Source organism: Phoenix dactylifera, unplaced genomic scaffold (assembly GCF_009389715.1).
Source record: "Phoenix dactylifera cultivar Barhee BC4 unplaced genomic scaffold, palm_55x_up_171113_PBpolish2nd_filt_p 000243F, whole genome shotgun sequence".
In the NCBI taxonomy this organism is placed as follows: domain Eukaryota; kingdom Viridiplantae; phylum Streptophyta; class Magnoliopsida; order Arecales; family Arecaceae; genus Phoenix; species Phoenix dactylifera.
In genome coordinates, this window is record NW_024067740.1 from 316301 (window position 1) to 335204 (window position 18904).

The 18904-nt window shown below is 37.0% G+C and overlaps 1 protein-coding gene across 4 annotated transcripts in view; it reads left to right on the top strand.

Moving 5' to 3' along the window:
- The window catches only part of LOC103720908 (cycloartenol synthase-like), a 44647-nt gene extending 27434 nt beyond the window's left edge, over positions 1 to 17213 (top strand). For 3 of the 4 annotated variants that reach the window (XM_039117576.1, XM_039117575.1, XM_039117578.1), the window contains 7 exons: positions 5775 to 5831; positions 9240 to 9286; positions 9380 to 9523; positions 9708 to 9885; positions 11960 to 12040; positions 16055 to 16138; positions 16802 to 17213. In XM_039117576.1, the coding sequence (XP_038973504.1) occupies positions 5775 to 5831; positions 9240 to 9286; positions 9380 to 9523; positions 9708 to 9885; positions 11960 to 12040; positions 16055 to 16138; positions 16802 to 16921 (711 nt within the window). In that variant the 3' untranslated portion in view covers positions 16922 to 17213. The remainder of the gene's footprint in view (positions 1 to 5774; positions 5832 to 9239; positions 9287 to 9379; positions 9524 to 9707; positions 9886 to 11959; positions 12041 to 16054; positions 16139 to 16801) is intronic. The other variant, XM_039117577.1, reaches the window with a different exon arrangement.
- Positions 17214 to 18904: the final 1691 nt, after the last annotated feature.

Sequence of the window (18904 nt, forward strand, 5' to 3'; positions counted from 1 at the left end):
CACATGCCTCCAATGCCTCCTCTTTATAGTTGGTGGTTAGGGTTTTTCCAAGGCTTATCTTATGAAGAGATAAACTCTCCCTTTGCCACCACCTTTGGATCTTTGCCAAGTGTCCATGGCGCCATGATGAGAGGATTAGAATCCTCTTAGGTGGCGCCTCAAATGAATGCATGACATGTGTCCTTTGGATCAAAAGATTAGAGCCTAATTAAATTAGGCTTGAACCCCTTCATGGCGCCATGATCAAGTCCTAATCACATTAGGTCTTGATCAATCCCTAATCATGAGCCCAATTCCTAATCATATTAGGACTTAGACTAACTCCTAATCATATTAGGAGAATTAGATGGGTCGCCATGCATCCTACGACGCCATGGGGACTTTAAAGTCCGCATGGTGTGAACACGACTTAATACATTTTCATCCTACGATGACATGTGGACTTTAAAGTCTGCATAGTATGAACACGACTTAAGGCATATACCCTGATCTAATCAAGGTTGACCCAATCATGAGCCCAACTCAAATTGGGTCGAACCTAATTTGATTTGGCTCATCAAATCAGCCTAGTTGCAATCCAATTGCAATCAATTCCACTTAATTCTTCTTCCATTAACTCATTAATACTTAGTGGGTTAATTCAATCACCAATCATATTGGTAATTGACATCAATTGTGATTCCAAATCACAATTATGATAGTCTGACTAATCAAATTCTCTGTGTGTAACCTCGTAGGTTCTATTCTGTCTGGTAGTGAGACATTGAGATTTCCATTTCAGTATCACTGAAACTTCTTTCAGTGGACTGAAACAATTTCAGTTCTACTCTTAGGGTTCATTGATCACCAAGTGAATGCCTTCGAGTCTCACAATCCACTAGTGACACCGAGCAGTATGTGGTGGCAACCCAGCAGAACAGAATGTCTGAACCTCTAGGTGCAGTTAGCGTATGATACAGCCCCTCTATCATGGATCCCGACAGGACGGAGGTTATGGATAACTCGTCAAACCCCATTGTCTGTCATATATCAAATTTATTCGATTTCCAGTTCGAGATATGAAAAACTCTTTTTCCAAAATACCTGGCCAGAAATTTATCGAACTCAGTCTCATAAATCACATAGGATCACTCCTAATCTATCAAGGTCGATAGATCCCATCTCGGTGCAACCCTATTCCAAAATGAACCTACTGAAGCCAATCCGCACTACAAGGATTCGAATGGCTAGGATCCAAGTTTACATGCTCGTCAAACTACAGCAACCTCATAGTGAATAGCTGAGGCATTGCAGGTCAAAGGACCATTCATACAACTGCAGCATAAGTATGTCACTGATAAGTGGATAGACATCCATGTGACTACTTTTTTTAGTCACGCTCAGTACTTTGTCTCTAACAAGTACTTGCACAATCACTCCAGTGTCTCTACACTGTGGACTCGAGACTCATCCATCTGACTAAGTGATCTGTGCACTAATCTCAGCGGATCGATCACCGTCCCTTATGATGGATCCATCGATCAGGAGCATTTAGAAATTAATTCCTAATGACACATGCCTCAAATTCTCAACTTCTTGAGAATATGTGTCACCATTTTATTAATTTTTTTAACGATTCATGGACACATAAAAACATGAATGAATAATAAATTGCCCAATCTTATTTATCAATAAGAGTCAAATTACAAAATTATGCCCCAGATTACAAATATGTGTCAGCCACATTGGCTTTTAGGGCATACTTCTAACAGTAGAAGGGTTCTATCTTCTTCCTCAATCTTCACATCAAGGCTCATAACCTCCGAGCAAATTTGATTGAACTTCTGAATATGAGAAATCAGATCTCCTTCTTCCGGCATCCGCAAACTGTACAACTGTTTCTTCAACCACAGTTTGTTTGTCATGTTCTTGCCCATGTATGTGTTTTCTAACTTCTCCCAAAGCCCCTTGGCCGTGGTTTCTGTGCAAATCTCAGGTAGAACTTGATCAGCCAAGCACATCCTAATGCTGCTAAAGGCTATCTCCTCTAACTCCTCCCAATCCTCAACATTGATCTTTTTCGATCTTTTTCTTACCAAGACCTTGTAGATCCTTTGCTGTACCAGCAAATCCTTCATCCTGTGCTGCCATAGGGTGAAGTTTTCCTTGCCATCAAACTTCTCAAAGTCTACCTTTAGATTGCTAGATGCCATACCACAAAACAGAAATCAAACAATGCAGAAATTCTATTTTGAAATCTTACCCGCAGATTTTGATCTTTCCTCCACCGAATCACCAGCCAATGGATCTGATACCAATTGTAGGGGAGATATAGAAGTATCTGATCCCAATCGTGGGAAGATGAACCGCCTCAAACCACAGCACCTGGGATGTTTTCTTGGCTGCTAGAGGCATGGATCACTGGTTCTTTGATGGTGGAGGAGAACAAGAGCCAAACGGAAATAGGCTCTTCTTCTTTGATAGCTGCGTGCCCTAGGGTTCTTAAAGATGGCGGCTTACGTGCATGAGAGGAAGAGAAGAGAGGAATAGGATTTTCAGGGAGAAAGGAGTTTCATCTGATTTCATTCCACCTATACACAAAATACGTGAGTGTATATATATATGGTCAATTATGACCCAAACCCAAAAACTTTCCTAGGCTAAACCACATGAGAAAGCACTCAACCCAAGCCCATGTACACCCATAACTTGCATGCTCTCTCTCCCTGTGAGCCTAAACCTAGCCCAATAATGGTTAGCCCCCTCAAGATCTAAATTACTTGAGTCTCAAGCAGGTAGAAGACCAAATTCCGTTTCTACCTAAATTTGAAATAGGCATGGGGTCGACCTTTTAACAGCATGAGTCAGCCCCAGCTCTGCAGGGGTCGACCCTCGATCAGCATGAGTCGGCCCCTGCCCCAGCTCTGCAGGGGTCGACCCTGATCAGCATGAGTCGGCCCTAGTTCTTCAGGGGTCAACCCCAGATCTGCATGAGTCGGCCCCTGCACTGTTTTCACTGCAGTTTCTTACATTTCTTGCTTTGGAAACGCCACACTTGTGCCCACAGCCCTTGTCCCATAATTCATTGTTAGAATTGGGTTTTAGGACAATTGTGGTCTTGGTAGGGTTCTGAGAACTTATTGCCTTGTTTCCGAACTGACTCTTTCCTTGGGCAATAGAGTTTCTGTTTGAGTCCCACTTTCGACCACTAGTTCGCCTTTGTTGTGCTTCCACTCTCAGTGCACGGCGATGGGCATCATCAATACTCAAGATATCGAACATCTCCACTTGGTCCAGGATGTCTTGTCTCAAGCCATTGATATATCTACTAGCAACATGAATGGGGTCCTCACTAAGGCCGTTTCTTGCTTGGAGCTCATAGAACTCCTCGGTGTACTCATCCACGGTCCTAGTCCCTTGTCGGAGGTTTTGAAATTTTAAGTAGAGGTTTTGGCGATAATCCAATGGGACAAATCGCTTCCTCAACTTCTCCTTCATTTTACTCCAGATACGGATCTTATCCTTATCTTGCTGAACTCTTCATTCATGGAGTTGCTTCCACCAAACCAGTGCATGTCCCTTTAATTTGAGGGTCACAAATTTGACCTCTTTATCCTCAGGAATTTTCTTCCAATCAAAATATTGGTCGATTTTGTCGACCCAATCAAGAAAAGCATCTGGTTGGAAACGCCCCTCAATTTCCAACATCAAGCTTAATGCCATCATCCCAACGTCTGGCACGAGGGGGTTCTCTATGTGGTGGTCGGTCATCTAATTCATTTTCTCTCATCTGATTCACTACTCTCGACTACCCTCTGATGGACTCTTTGTCTACCTTGAGGTCTGACTCTACGTCTTGGTTCATCCTGATGGTTTTCCTCTCTCCTAGGTCTCACTATCTCAGGTATGTTCAATTCTAGTCTAGTCATGAAGTTGGAGAGGTGTTCTACCTGTCGTTGAATCTGTTCTAAGGTTTATTGTTGGGTTCTAAATGCATCTTGCCAATTATTAGACATGATTGTAGACTAAGATTCGACCCAAAACTGTTTCGGAGGTGCTTCTAATGTTATGGAGGCAAAACAGAATTTTTTTTCAGAATTTTTTTTGGATTTTTTTATTTTTTATGCCGAAAATAAATATTTTAATACAAAAATTAATATTTTAATGCAGAAATATTTTTTTTTAATGAGGAAATAAATGCAGATTTTTTTTTAAATGCAGAAACTAATTTTTCTGTATTTTTAACTCCAAAAATTAAAATTTCTATAGTTTTAAATGCAGAAAATATAATTGACTATTTTTTTTAATTCAAAAAATATATTTCTCTATTTTGAAGTGCAGAAATTTAATTCTCAGAATTTCAAATGCAAAAAAATTGAATATTATGTTGCAAACACAATAATAAAGATTTCTAGATATATAGGATCTATTTGCTCTGATACCACTTTGGTGCAACCTATAATCGATTACTACAGATGTAGATTGATTTCATAATAATGGTGCGATTGATTAGATACTTCAGCAAATACTCATCATCCCAAAAAATTGTCATAGAGGTATGCGAACGCAAAACAAAACATGATAGATATCTTATTAATGAAGCCTAATCAATGAAATATAACTAGTGCAACAAACTGAAAATAACCACAATAGAACAATAAAAAAAATACTGCCAGTAAACTCGACCCAATCAAGGATGTGATAGATGACAATGGTGGTAATGATGATGGGTAGAGATAATGATAGATGGACGAAGAAATGTGGGCTAGGCAAAAGATGGTGATAGAATTAGTTGGATAATTACTTTTGCGAGTTTGGTCCTTCCAATCCAATGAGAATCTTCAGGCCGCGCTTCACCAAGGTATCGAGATGAAGGATGATGGGGTCAAGAAGGTGGCTCCAAGAAGAAATAGGTCAAGAAGCAGGACGAAAGTGGAAGAAAAAGGGTCTCTCAGGGCTTTGCCCACGGGGGCACTCACCTTTCTAGGATTTCTTCTTCTCTTTTTTTTCTTTTTGGCTGTTGTCCTCTCTTTTTATAGGCCGAGTTATTGTTTCGTGAACAGTAACGGGTCAGGTTACTGTTCATGTGAACTGTGTTTTTTTTTGTGCTGTTTTATGCAGATTTCTAACTTCCCTCCTTCCATACATGCACAATTCTATTTTCAAGACTATCATCCATCCTCCTCCATTCTTAGAGATGAGTGATGACTGTGGGCATTGAAGAATTGCTAAGGCTCAAACAATTAAGTGTGGTGGTTTGGAGTTGGGTTAGGTTTTCTATCACACCTAGGTGGATCCTTTTTGCTTGGCAGTACTAGTACATGGCTCGATTGAAAATCCAAGCTTAAACATGGCTTTGGATGGAAAACACAGAAACAACAAAAAACATAAACTAAGTATAACATGGAGTCTTGAGACTACATCATCTATGCTCGCATACATGCATGCCTGTGCATTTGTGTTGCTTGCGATGCATGCAAGTTGGGTTAGGCCAAATCCTGGCCTGCATAAGGCTTGGAAACCTCTTGAGCTGAAGCACCATCAAACTCAATAGTATATGAACTGTGACCGCCTTATTATGCATGCCTTTTTGGCCCTGGGCTGGGAATGAGCCAAGGCATGCCTTCTCTGAGGCCCTTCTGAGCCTGTCAATGCTTGTTCTCATAAACATTGTTTATTTTACTAGTATTTTCTACTTGAGGCTTTCGTTAATATTTGTGCATATCTGCTAGTCTTTTACTATATGCAACAAAACCCTGGTTTTTTTGTGTTATCCTTTGTTGTTCTCTTTGTAGAACAGAGATGGTGGTTTTGCAACTTATGAGCTTACAAGATCCTATGCTTGGTTGGAGGTGAGTACTTGTAAATGTATATTTCCTTGTTTACAGTTCCTCCATAGCATTTTTATCTTTACTTATTTTTGTACTGAGAAGATGTATTTGTGTATAATCCCCTAATTCCTTTTCAGCTTCTTGGAAATTTATTCAGATAAAAGTATTTACCTTGCGCATGTGCATGTCTTCCTCTTGTATCTATGCAACCAGTGAATAAGAAAGCGTCCTTAATTTTATAGTCAAGTTTGTGAGGTCTTTTCCTTTTTCAGGTATCTTTTTGAAGCTAGTACTTTTGATACTCTAGATAGCATCTCCAGATAAAGGCAGGCCGTACTTATGATGTTACTTTTTGGAGAAAATATTAGAAAGCTTCATGTTTTTATTAAGATAATCGAATGAATTTGTAAATTTCATAGTTTGTTCCACTACTGCTGCAAATCCAAAATCTCTTTGACAATGTCTTAAAACAGTAGGCACATTGATCCTCAAGCTACATGGCAATTCCAGATTGAGCTCGATTCTATTGATAACAAATGCAGTTTCTTGCTGAACCCAGACTTGTTGTATGAGGTTGTTTAATAGTCTAGAAACATTTTCCCGATGTTGTTTTGACCAGTTTCTTGCGCAGAGTCTGTCAATTAGTTTTGTTTTAAATACACTCTTTGTGGCGTCAGTCTATGAATATGTTTGAGTCTTCAATTATGCTTATTTGTCTACCTAGATAATGAAGGTGAACTATTGAAATTTTGTTATTCCGGTGATTTCATGAATTCCCTATGAACCATAAACTCGTGGTTTGAACAAAATCACATGAAGTCCTCCTTGCAAAAAGTACAGAACAAGTGAGCTTCAAGAATTTATGAAGGATAGATGATATCGTTAATTATAAAAGCATAGAGGTGCCAAGGGTGGCGTTGCATCCAACAAGAAGACCAGCGATATTTATCCAAATGGGATGGTGCAAATCAAGGGCACCCTTAATGGAGATGAATTATGAAAGTGATTTGGACAACCATGAATTAGTTATGAAAGTGAGATTCTGCTTTTGTGTAAGCTGTGTTGTTTGTTATCAGTTAAGGTAGAGATTGTTGATTACACATACGTGATGCTTTCTGCAGCAATTTTCCGTTATTATTGGCTTGACTACTAGAATGATAAACATTTAGTGGCGTAGGGTAAGATTTTTTTTATCATTTTTCAATTTGTTATTAAAATGCAATATAGAAGTGTAATAAATTATATTTAAAACATGATGTAGGTTTGTCAAAACCATCATGGTGCCATTACGATATTATAACAGTTCTTAGAGAAACATATTATTTTGAAAAATAAAGAATCATATTAATAAGAGGCCTACTTATAAGCTGAGCCTCATTGAGTATCAACACAGATTATTATCAGTGTGCTAATACTGAGTATATATTAATCTTATTTTGCATATCACAAAATCTATATCATAATATAGACAGGACTATGACAATTTAATATGGTTTTTCTTTCATTTTAGTAAGTGTTTCTTACCAATAATACTAATACTAATATTATTAATATTGTTGCTAAGCTTTGATCTTGTTTCATGCTATTTAAAATAATTTTTTTGATATTAGTATTATGATATACTCTCACTATACAAAATTTTAATAATATGTGTATATTTGTCGATATGGTAAAATAATATATAATTCTAAAATAATAAGATCATGATCGGACCTACATATAATAAGACATAGAAAAGTATTGCATCTAGGGGATATTTAAATGCAATATGGCGGGATCATTGGTGAGTCAGCTTTTACTTTTAAGTAAGATCATGATCATAAAAATATAATAGAAATTAATGAAATATTATTTTAATATAATGATCCGTTCGGGATATGAGCAAGATACAATACTAAGAAAAAGTGTTTTTCATTAATATTATCATACATTACGCAAATATCATTATTAATAATGTCATTAATTTCTACATTAATTTAGTAGTACTATTGAAAGGTTCTTTATTTAATACAGTTTAATAAGCTCATAAGTTTCTTATTAATGATATTATATTTTTATATTTTGATAAAAAAAACTGTATTAAATAAGAGCTTTATTATCCAAAATAAAAAGCTCTATTAATAACATTATTAATATGGGTGTCCATGTGGTGAATGGAGATCTATGCACTGGCAGAGCCTCCATGGTAGTATATACATATTATATTTTCTTTTTCGTGATTATACTTGAATTCTTTAACAATTGAATTATTAAAATTGTACAAATCACATCACTTTTGCTCACTTACGAAAACACTTTTCTGGAAATTGGTTCCCCCTTGATGACTAGGATATCAATGCCAGGCAATTTCATCACATAGTATGCCAACACAATCAAATTTTTAATTCCAAATTACCGCCTACCTATTTCTAGTATTTCCATTCAATTCTTCATTATAGCTGCTGGAAGCAATAGGTATCTTTTTCTGTTTAATCATCCACCCATTTTCATTCTTCTCAATCACTTTCTGATTTTGGTTAACCTCTCTTGGTTTCTCAAGCATTATAGTTCTTGAGCAGTGGACCTAACCTCATGTCTGTCCTTAACAATAAAGAAGCAGCCAGCATATACCTCAACTATGTTACAAAAAAGTTACTATTCATATTTCACTCAAGTACCTTTGGCTTTATGTGTGCCCCTCTAATTTATGTCCATGCTCTTGAAAATACATTAAAACTTACCCCTTAAAATTTTCGACCACTAACAGTCACCAAAATTTCCTCTGTGATATCTTAATAAGCACCTCCTTGTTTAGTTATTCACTTTTCTTGAATTTTTTTTATTCTCTACTTAAATCCACAGATTACATTCTAGAAATCCAAATCATTCTTGGGTGACTGAGAACTTAGGGTCAATCTTTGATAGAACTGGAATTGGAAAGTCACTCCTTGTTCATGAGATGTATCTTCCTGGAAAGAGATTGGCCATGTTCTAAAAATCTTGAATATAAAGAAAAAAAGTTTGAATTTTTGTCCCATACTTTTCTGCTGGAACATAAAGAAAGCACCAATTAGCAAATTCAACTATTAAATTAACTAATATTTTTATTCTAAAAACTGTTGCATGGATGATACTCTACATCACATAGAGGGATTTCATAAAATATCCCCATAAGGAAGGATACTTTGAGGAACTACATTCATAATAGTGAAGACTGTATCCATGTAACATGAAGCTCAGTTTCTTTTAAAAGAATTATTGAAATTTGAACTAGATACTGGAGCACAAAATCCTTTTGTCAACTAACTTGAGAGCCTCGGGTGGCCCTTGAAGTTACACTTTCTAGGTTAGCTAAGCACATTATTGCTTCTAGCAATTTGTTATTTGCTCATCTTTTCTTCTTGCAACATGCTTGAGATGTACACTGAAATGTTTCTTTTTTCTAATTAGATTATCAATCCTGCTGAAACTTTTGGGGACATTGTTATCGATTATCCGTAAGATTCCAATACTTAGGTTCTTTTAGAAGAGTCTTTTTTCTCTATTACTATTCTTCAGACAATATTTAACAAGATATGGTTGTTATGCAGATATGTTGAATGTACTTCAGCTGCAATACAGGCACTGTCATCATTTAAAAAATTATACCCTGGACATCGCAGAGATGATATAGAAAATTGCATTAGAAAAGCATCTAATTTCATTGAAATGATTCAGCAACCTGATGGATCATGGTTTGTCCATAGTGCCTCCTATTCGCATCAAAATTCTGTCTCATGGCACCATCACCTGCACATATATCTGCCTTGCTACCTCATCCGTGACAGCCCACAATAATGCTTCCAATTTTGTTAAAAGACAGCTTAAAATTCATTAATTTTTTGAGTTGGGTTGCCTGCTAACGTTATTTTTCTGCAGGTATGGCTCTTGGGCCGTTTGCTTCACATATGGCACATGGTTTGGAGTAGAGGGATTAATTGTTGCTGGAAGGACCTACCAGAACAGCCCTTGCATCCGTAAAGCATGTCAATTTCTGTTGTCAAAACAACTGGCATCAGGTGGTTGGGGAGAGAGCTATCTTTCATGTCAAAACAAAGTAATTATTCCAACAAGATGTACTCCAGATTTTTTTATTTTTTTATTTTCATTCTTGTGCAGGAATCTGCCATATTATAGTATGTCAACACAGATATTGGTGTTGCTTCTTCCACTTTTTTGAATGAAACTTTTCTATATGTTATATCCACATTAATTTATAGCTGAGAAGTTCCTGATTTTAAAAGGGAAACATAAGTTATCCGGTTGAATTTTTTGAACAGAATTAAGACAGTCTAATGCAAATGTTTGAGTTTATATTTCTTTTCTCCATCATGTATACAGAGGAGTTTCAAATGTTGAACTTTACTTCACTAATAAATTTGGCATTTTATAGTTCTTTGGTGGGAGAATCTGATAATCTTGGTAGTTTGCCTGACTTCAAAAAAACAGTATATGTTATGCCAACATCATATACTTTCCCAATTTTGCTGTGAAAGCCTTTCTGCTTGGTGAACTTGGTGAACTGATAGGCCAATGCTCTATTTGTGTTGTTATAGTGACAGTTGAACAGACTTCTTATCATGCAGCATTAATGGTATTACAGTTAATCTACCTCTCCTCTGCACCTGCATGGAAGAGCTGTATCCAAACTGCAAGATGATGTTACACTGACTAAATAAGTAAAATTTAGATTTTGATATTCCTCCTGTTCCATGATCATATGACTTATCCTATGTTTGCATGTTCAGATTATAAGAGATTTTCATGTCAGAAGCTTCATGGAACTAGACATTGTTAATTCTTGTTGGGCACATCAGAATTCCTTTCAGAGATTTTTTTTCCTTTTCTTCACATTCTCTTGTAACTCATAAGTTGCTTTTCTAACAGGCATCATCTTAACACCCACCCATTTCCTCTTCTTGTCTCTTGCTATCTTTTGTATGCAGGTTGATAATTTGCATATCAGTTTATGCTTTTAAGTGAGTGTTATATTAGAAAATCCTTATTGAACTTTGGTGTTGTAAAGGCCCCTAAGGATAGTTCTGTTCTCCTACTTTATCTTTCTTTTTAGTTCCAAAAATGTTATTCCTATGTAGTGTCACCTTCTTTTTCTTATTTTCGAGTAACTTGCCAATCTGACTTCCAGCTTTATATGAGCTGTTTCTGTTAAATGTGTTCTCACTAGCTTATTTCATCTACTGAGGATGGTAAAGCAAGAATGATAAGGGAAATACATTTAAGCAAGTCAACGTATGGGTCTCAATTAAGACTTTGGCCTTGGTATCTTTTATTTAGCTTTTCCTCATGACCAAAGTCATTGTAGCACTTGCCTACACCCCTTTGTTCGTGAATTGGCCTTCCCCTCACAGTTTAGGACTTTCTGCACGACCCTCTTATCAAGCTAAAGCATCAGCCATTCTCATACACAAAAGTACAGATAGAATAGGTGTTGAATGAGTAGGAAACTCTCGTGCTAACGGGTTATGAGTGATATTGATACCTCAGCAGTCCTTGTGTGCAAGAGTGGTGGGTTACAGCTAAGTGCCAAGTATTCAATCCGCGGAAAACTTGGAGGCCTTTCCGCACAATCTTCTAATCTTCTCCTGCTTAAATTTTCCTAGTCTTTGTGCAAGAAATATCTAGAATGTCCTATCATTTAGGGATCCTCGAAAGGATGCTGAAAAGCTTAAGCTCTTCCAATGGAACTGCCTTCTCAAGACTTCAGTTGTGAGGAAACGTTCATTTCTTTGATAAAACTTAGTGGGTCAAAAGCTTGAAGCTCGGTTTACTTTTCCAATTTTCTAAACTATTTTGCTATGACCTTAATTATCCTACAATTCAATAAAGTTAGAGTTTGCATGTCTACCTGTTTTGCGTGCAATAAAGTTATCAAGTCCTCTTCATGATGCAAGCTTAATTATCCTACAATGCAATTATAGTGTTTTTACTAAATTTTCTACAACAAACAGTTGGTTTGCCAGTCGCTATCTCATGAATTTTTTATGCCAATCTGGTTGGATTTAGCCTCTGAGTATATACTTATTTCTGCTTCAAATAATGTCAATAATAATCTGTGATTTGGCTCTCTTGAATCATTCATTTTGGAAACTTAACTTTTTTCTCATAAACAGGTGTATTCAAATCTTGAGGGCAACCGATGTCATGCAGTGAACACTGCATGGGCCATGTTAGCTCTAATTGATGCTGGACAGGTCCGTTTTTTATGAACTGATTAATATTCATGATTATTGATTTGTCATGATGACACATTAAAGTCATGTCAAAATGTGCCATGTTTGTTTAAATATCTGAATGTGACAAAAGATACAATAGGCATGAGTATGACGGAGATGTGCCTTGATATGTCTTGGCTTAGTAGTGTTCAATATTAAATTATGCACTGAAAATAATAGGATACATATCGATGCAGTTATGTCTCAGATTACTTTTGCTGTTGATGATTACTTATAATGTTGATAATTACTTATGTCCAAGATATACTGTGTTCATACTGATGCTGTTGATGATTAGTTATAATGTTGTGTTTCCATTTTTTCAAATATTAATTTCCTTAACCAACATCTTAAATATTCTGATTGCCATATCAGACACAGAACATCTCTTAATTCCATTAAGTGATGTCCACTCCCAACATGGACTTGTTAGGATTAGATTTCACAATAACTCATTAGACAATTAGGACCTTCCAAATGGAGCAGTTATATGAAATCGGTACTTGTACAGGTGTCGAGATGCAAAAACCTTGTATACCAGTTTGTACCAACCATATTGTTGCATATTGATGGTATTATACCGACCTTATTGACGTGTACCAATTTTTTTTCATTATTTTTGACACTATCAGTTTCAATATGTACTGTCTATACTGGTACAATACCTGTATCATACAGTTCGAAATGGAAAGATGGTACAAAGTTTGGTACTGGATTTTAAAACATTGATTTTTTAGTAATTATGCTTTGAGATCTTTAAGACCAATTATATGGATGTTGTGTCATCGCATATTTCCAGATATTTCTGGAGGAAATAAAAAATCACCCAAATGGAATGAAATAGTGATGTTGAGATTAGCCATCTTGTTGTACAAGGATCTAAGGTACCTTAAATAAAGTGAAGTTTCAAACTAAAGCCCAGAGATTTCAACTTCTTAGCCACTATGAGATGGATATTGGAATCAGTTCTTCCATCAAAATGTACTGAAAATAACCAGAAGATGACTGTGGAAGGTGACTTGATGAGGTATGTCTGATGCTTAAAACAACAATTTTTTATGCTATTAATAGGGTTCATATGGGTTTATCAATGACTTTTCAACTTCAAATTCAACCTAAATTATACTATATACCTGACAATCAGTCAGAGAGATTTTGATTTATAAACCATTCAGGCCTTCATTGTTGATTTGATGCATGTTCTACTTCTGAAGAGTGTCTTGCTCTGGAAGATGTTGAAATTTCCTTATCATGCTCATCTGAAGTATGCTGCATATATTTTATCTCTTTTTAATATTGAAAATGTAAGGTCATTTTATAATGCTGATACTGTTGGCAGCAGTGGGCAATGTAATTAATTCTGTTGTATTTGCCTATGTCTATCTGAGAAATGTTGATATAGCAAGACTAAGAACTACAATTCATCAATAGAGGTTATGCATTGTATGATTCTATTTATCTGATTTATCTCCAAATCACAGTCTGTTGTATCGGTACTGGGCAACATACCAGTTGTCCGGCGAAACGAGTCGGTACGGGCCCGCGCCGTGCCGTGCCGGACATATACCGACACAGCAGAGGAGGCAGGGGAGAGTGAACGGGAGAGAGAAAAAGAGAGAGAAGTGAGAGAGGGAGGGAGAGGTGGCCGGGGGAGGACCGACGCCTATGCAGGAGGCGGAGGTCGCGATCGGGTCCCTGTTTCGAACAAAACTAGGACCCGGATGCTAAAAAATTTTGTGATTTTTAAGCGAAGTTGGCAAATCGTTTGCCAAGTTCACTTAAATATCGCAAGATTAAAAAAAAAAAATTAAAAATTAAGTGAAGTCGACAATCGGTTTGCCGACTTCAACTTAAAATCTGCAAAAATAAAAGGGGCCCCTGCTTCGAACGAAACAGAGGACCAGAGGCGGAGCCTCACCTCCGCATCTTCCCGGCCTCTGCCGACCGGCCCTGCGCGGGCCTCTCTTCCTCCCTCTCCCTCTCCCTCCCTCCCCCCTCTCTCTCTTCCTCTTTTTTCCTTCTCCTTCCCCTCCGACGACAGTGTCTCGGTTTGGCCGGCCTCTCTTCCTTCCTCTCCCTCTCCCTCCCTCCCTCGCTCTCTCTCTCTCCTCTTTTTTCCTTCTCCTTCTCTCCCTCCAGCGACGGCGTCTTGGTTTGGTTGCCGGAACCGTCCCGATCCACCACCGGTACGGCTCAGGACGCCCCAAACCATGTGGTTCGAGACGGTTCCACCGGCCATGCTCCAAATGCTATTTAACGTCATTTTCTTTGACTACTTGTCCAGCTATTCACAAACCCGTTGATATATATAGAAAGAAAACTCTCTTTCGAGAATATTTACATGAATTCTATAGAATCAGATCTTGAGACTCAATTACTAGCCTGGCTATATCTAGTGATGGTGGCTATTGGAATGAAGATGTTGTTTATATCAAATAATCTTCATATTGGTGCTTTTATTATGGTCCTCTGATAGAACTATCAGACCACTAACATAAAAAATAGAACTTTCCGAGCCATGTTTTCCACCCAACATGATTCTTCATATCCTTTGAATGATATTCACACCTGTGTTTTACCTAATTTGCTAAGTTGCTATCATATTGTAAATTAGTATGAAAGAAGTAACAAAATATTCATAATAAAGTATGATCTAATATGAAATAAGCAATTTCAAGATATTTGTAGCAGATATTTCAATCAATTACCATATGTACTACATCTCTTCATGATTTTCATTCTTTCTTCTAAATAGTCAATGTATAACTGCTCTATTGCATTTTAATGAATCCAAACTAAACTTTGTAGCAACCAAAATTTAGGTTTGTTTTTATACTAAATCAATATTTGAGATTATGAATACTCTCGTTTTGCTTCAGGCAAACCTAATTTAATAGAAAGAGTAAACCATGAAGCCTAAGTTGGGTGTGAATCAAGTCAATGAAATAAGTTACTACAATTTGTTGCAATAAGTTGATATTAACTAGAATCTTGGGCAAGGTACACCATCTCGGTATTGGGCCCCTTTGCCACACTGTCACTGTCTGTATAGTATGGTACGGGGTCAGCTCGGCATACCGAGTGTCGGTATATCTTTCGTACCATATATCGGTTCCGAACCAGTACAGTATGGATGCCCCGTACCGTCTGGTTTAGTACAGTACCGTGTACCTTGATCTTGAGACTGAATTACTAAATGGTCTATCTATAAATTGTAATGGTAGCCTTTGAATTAGAGGCTTTTTCCATGGCAAGATACCTTGGGCCTCTGATAGGATCACGAGATCATTAGCATACCAAAGAAAATTCTAACAACATGTCCTCCCTCTAACAAAATTCTTCACATCCTTAGAAATGATGTTGCACGTTATTTGTTGGAGACTTTTGTGGTTTAGTACAAAACAAATTATTTACAAAGGATTTTGTTATGACGTGTGATTGCACGGATGTTGATACAGGCTCTTCCTTCTCTAGACCCATCTTGGGCAAAGCAGTAGGTTTGAACCCAAGACCTCTCATTCAGAGAGAAGGGTGCCAACCAGCTGAGCGAACAGCTGTTGGCAAATCAAGAGGAGGTTATTCAATTAACTGCTAGGGTGGAAAATCTCTTCATCATTGTCTGTGATATTAATGTATTACTAATCTCTTGTATCTCAATGAATCGAAGCTAACAATTGTATGAATTGAAGTTTAGTTTGATTTGAATATTTCAAATTTATAAAAGGAGGTTTCTTAATTAACCTCTGGCAAACAAAATTCATTGGATTTTTCATGTTTTGGCACCGTCAACGTAATCATTTGATAAAGCTTCTATTCAAGCTCTTGAAACAAAAGGAAGAAGAAACTCCGAAATGGGCTATGAATATTAGATGCTATCAATAAGCACATTCAAAAAATAATTAAAAAATTTCTAGATGGTTGAAAATTTTATTTCTGAGATGACTAGTCAAATTGCCTCTAACGTGTAAATTTGTTGTGTTATATCTGGAACAGGCTGAGAGAGACCCAGAACCTTTGCGCCGAGCAGCAAAGGTGTTGATTAATATGCAAATGGAGAGTGGCGAGTTTCCACAACAAGTAGGTCACAACTAATTTCAGCAAACTATGAAATGCCACTCTAACCCATGATTTGTTGAAGCTTGACTTACAGCTTGAAAAAGAGCTCATAGTTTTGCACATGTCAGACAATTTATAAGAAAACCTGAAAAATGTAGACTATTTCTAACGTTATGGATTTTCAAGAGAAAATAATATATATCATCTACTTTAGATCATCCATTATTATCAGCAAGTTTATTTTGTCCATTGAAAGGCTTTCAGGAATCAGGAGAGATTTCTCTCTTTCTTCATATAATGACTGATAAGTTCAATGCCAAATCAGATTATATTTTTCCTACGTTACATTGTCCTGTGCTGATTTTCATCTTCATTTTTGTTTTCTTTTATGATGCCCCAACATAGTCAAAATTAACAAAATAGATCTCAATAGAAAAAGGTAACTTGACCTGACTTGCTCTAATACTCCTAGTAAGCTGAAAGGAGGATTCCTTTTGCTGAACTCCAAGTAGGAAACAATAGGGGCACAAAATGGTGCATCTTGTGTTATGTGCATTATATGGATATGCACATTAAAATTTCTAAATATTGGGTACTTTCTTTTCCTAATGCTTGCCTTTGTTTACGCGCGTCTGGTTTTTTCCCCTTAATGCTTGCCTTTGTTTACGTTTCTGTTTTTTACAGGAAATTATGGGAGTCTTCAACAGAAACTGCATGATTAGTTATTCACAGTATCGAAATATATTTCCAATATGGGCTCTTGGGGAATATCGCTGCCGTGTCCTGCTGACCAAGAAAAACTGAATGCTAATCTCTTCTGCCATATTGTAATCCTTGGTCAGAATGTTGATGTTTTTCCCCTCAAACAAAGTATTCAGAAATGCAGATCTTACTGCTTGACATGTCATAGAAGAATGTCCTGTATGACTGTTAGACTAATCTTCAGCTTTTTTTGCACAAAGTGACTGATAAAGGACTCAAATCTATATGATTGTGCCTGTTAGCCCAAGCATTTTACTATTGCACCAAGCTATGTTCCCTATTGCGACAGCATCGGACAATCAAATATTACATATTTCTTTTTCCTTATTTTTTATATTTTGTTGGCTGATAAATGCATATGATGCTTGTAGTGGAAAGTTTGCCCATGCTTTCTCAACCTGTTAATTGTGTGTTAAAAAATGGTAAGTAATGTAAACTATGTGCTGTATATTTAAACCTAGTTTTGAGTGATCTTGATAAATGTGTGCAAGGGCCTGCTCAGCTTGTAAACCATGGGTGAGTTTCTAGCTTGTAAACCATGGCTGAGTTTCTAAATCGGTACTAAAAATTAGCATATCATTTACATGCAAACAAATAATAGCATTTTTTTATTATTAAATTTTATTTATACATATTTATCAGATTTATTTATTCTATACCCATTAGTAAGCACAATTTGATTAAATTTTTGATGTCACAAATAAGAAGATTTAACAATATAAGCACAAGAAACTTTATTCTTGTTAATATTAGGCTTGAACATGCCCTCATAAATAGTCTTTCCCTGCAGAGATTTCACCTTTGGATAGAATAAATTATCAGACATAAGATTTTTCCTACATTTTGGTACATAATAGGCATCATTAAGAGCAAGTATTTTTTGTTTTCAAAAGTGAATTTAGGTTCTATGGTTTCTTTTCTATTGACTTGTGTAATGGACGAGTTTTCCATATATAGAATACTTTCATCTTCTAGCCGTTCATACTTTTTGAATAGATTTTTGTCCTTGCATGTGTTTGGTTGCGCCAGACTGAATCCACCAAGCTCTATCATCTTTAAGAACATCGATGTCTGTTATAATTGCAACAAAGTTGTTCTTTGCTGCTGCTTCTTTTTGAGAAGATGACATTCTATCTTGTAATGTCCAGGTTTTCTATAATAAAAGCATGCAGTTTTCTTCTTCTTTTTGTTCTTGTAAGTAGTGGCAAATTGATAGGCTCTTTTATTTGTGGGTTTGTTTAACCGATTTTCCTCCACCATATGGATTTTGGTATCACGAGCATTTTGCTCCTTGTTTTTATCTAGTATGTGATATTGCTACTCGATGCTAAAATAGTTAGTCAAATCTGCAAAAGAAATATCATCTTTCTTATATTTCAATTTTTTTTTGAAGTCCATTTATCAATAATAAATAAAGGACACAATTATAATTTCATCCATATACATATTATTCAATTTATAACTATTAAGAATATATTGTGTTGTGGTTCAAATTTGGCCTGAGGGTGACCACGCTGCTGGAGTCGAGGGAGCCGCTGGTTGATGAAAGAAGAAGACGGGAGCCACATTCAGCGCGATGGCGGCAGACCTGCACAAAGCCTCACTGGTGTTTTCGGTGAAGGCCCTCCGACGATCAAGTTAGAGGGGTAAATTTGGTCCAGCTAAGAGTTTCCTAGAAGTTACCTGTCCGGGTTATTTATAGTTTCGGTGGAGAGGCCCAGGTGGCAGAGGCACCGTCCGCCCTCATCATGAGGGGGTGTGGCTTTGAGCTGAATGGCGCACAGCTAAGGCTGGCTGGTGGCGTGTGGTGCTGTCCGTTCTTGAAGACGGTAAGGTGTTGACAGTTACAGCAGGATATGGCTGGAGTAGTCATGGCGCCGTCCTTTGGCTATCGAAGGCCAGCTATCGAAGCGTGGCAAGGTGGTGTTGTAATGTACGGCCACGCAGGAGGGCGTAGGTGCAGTTGTTAGTGAGGCTGAGCTCGTTGAGAGATTACGTCGTGCGTTTAGCGAGGTCGGCTAAACG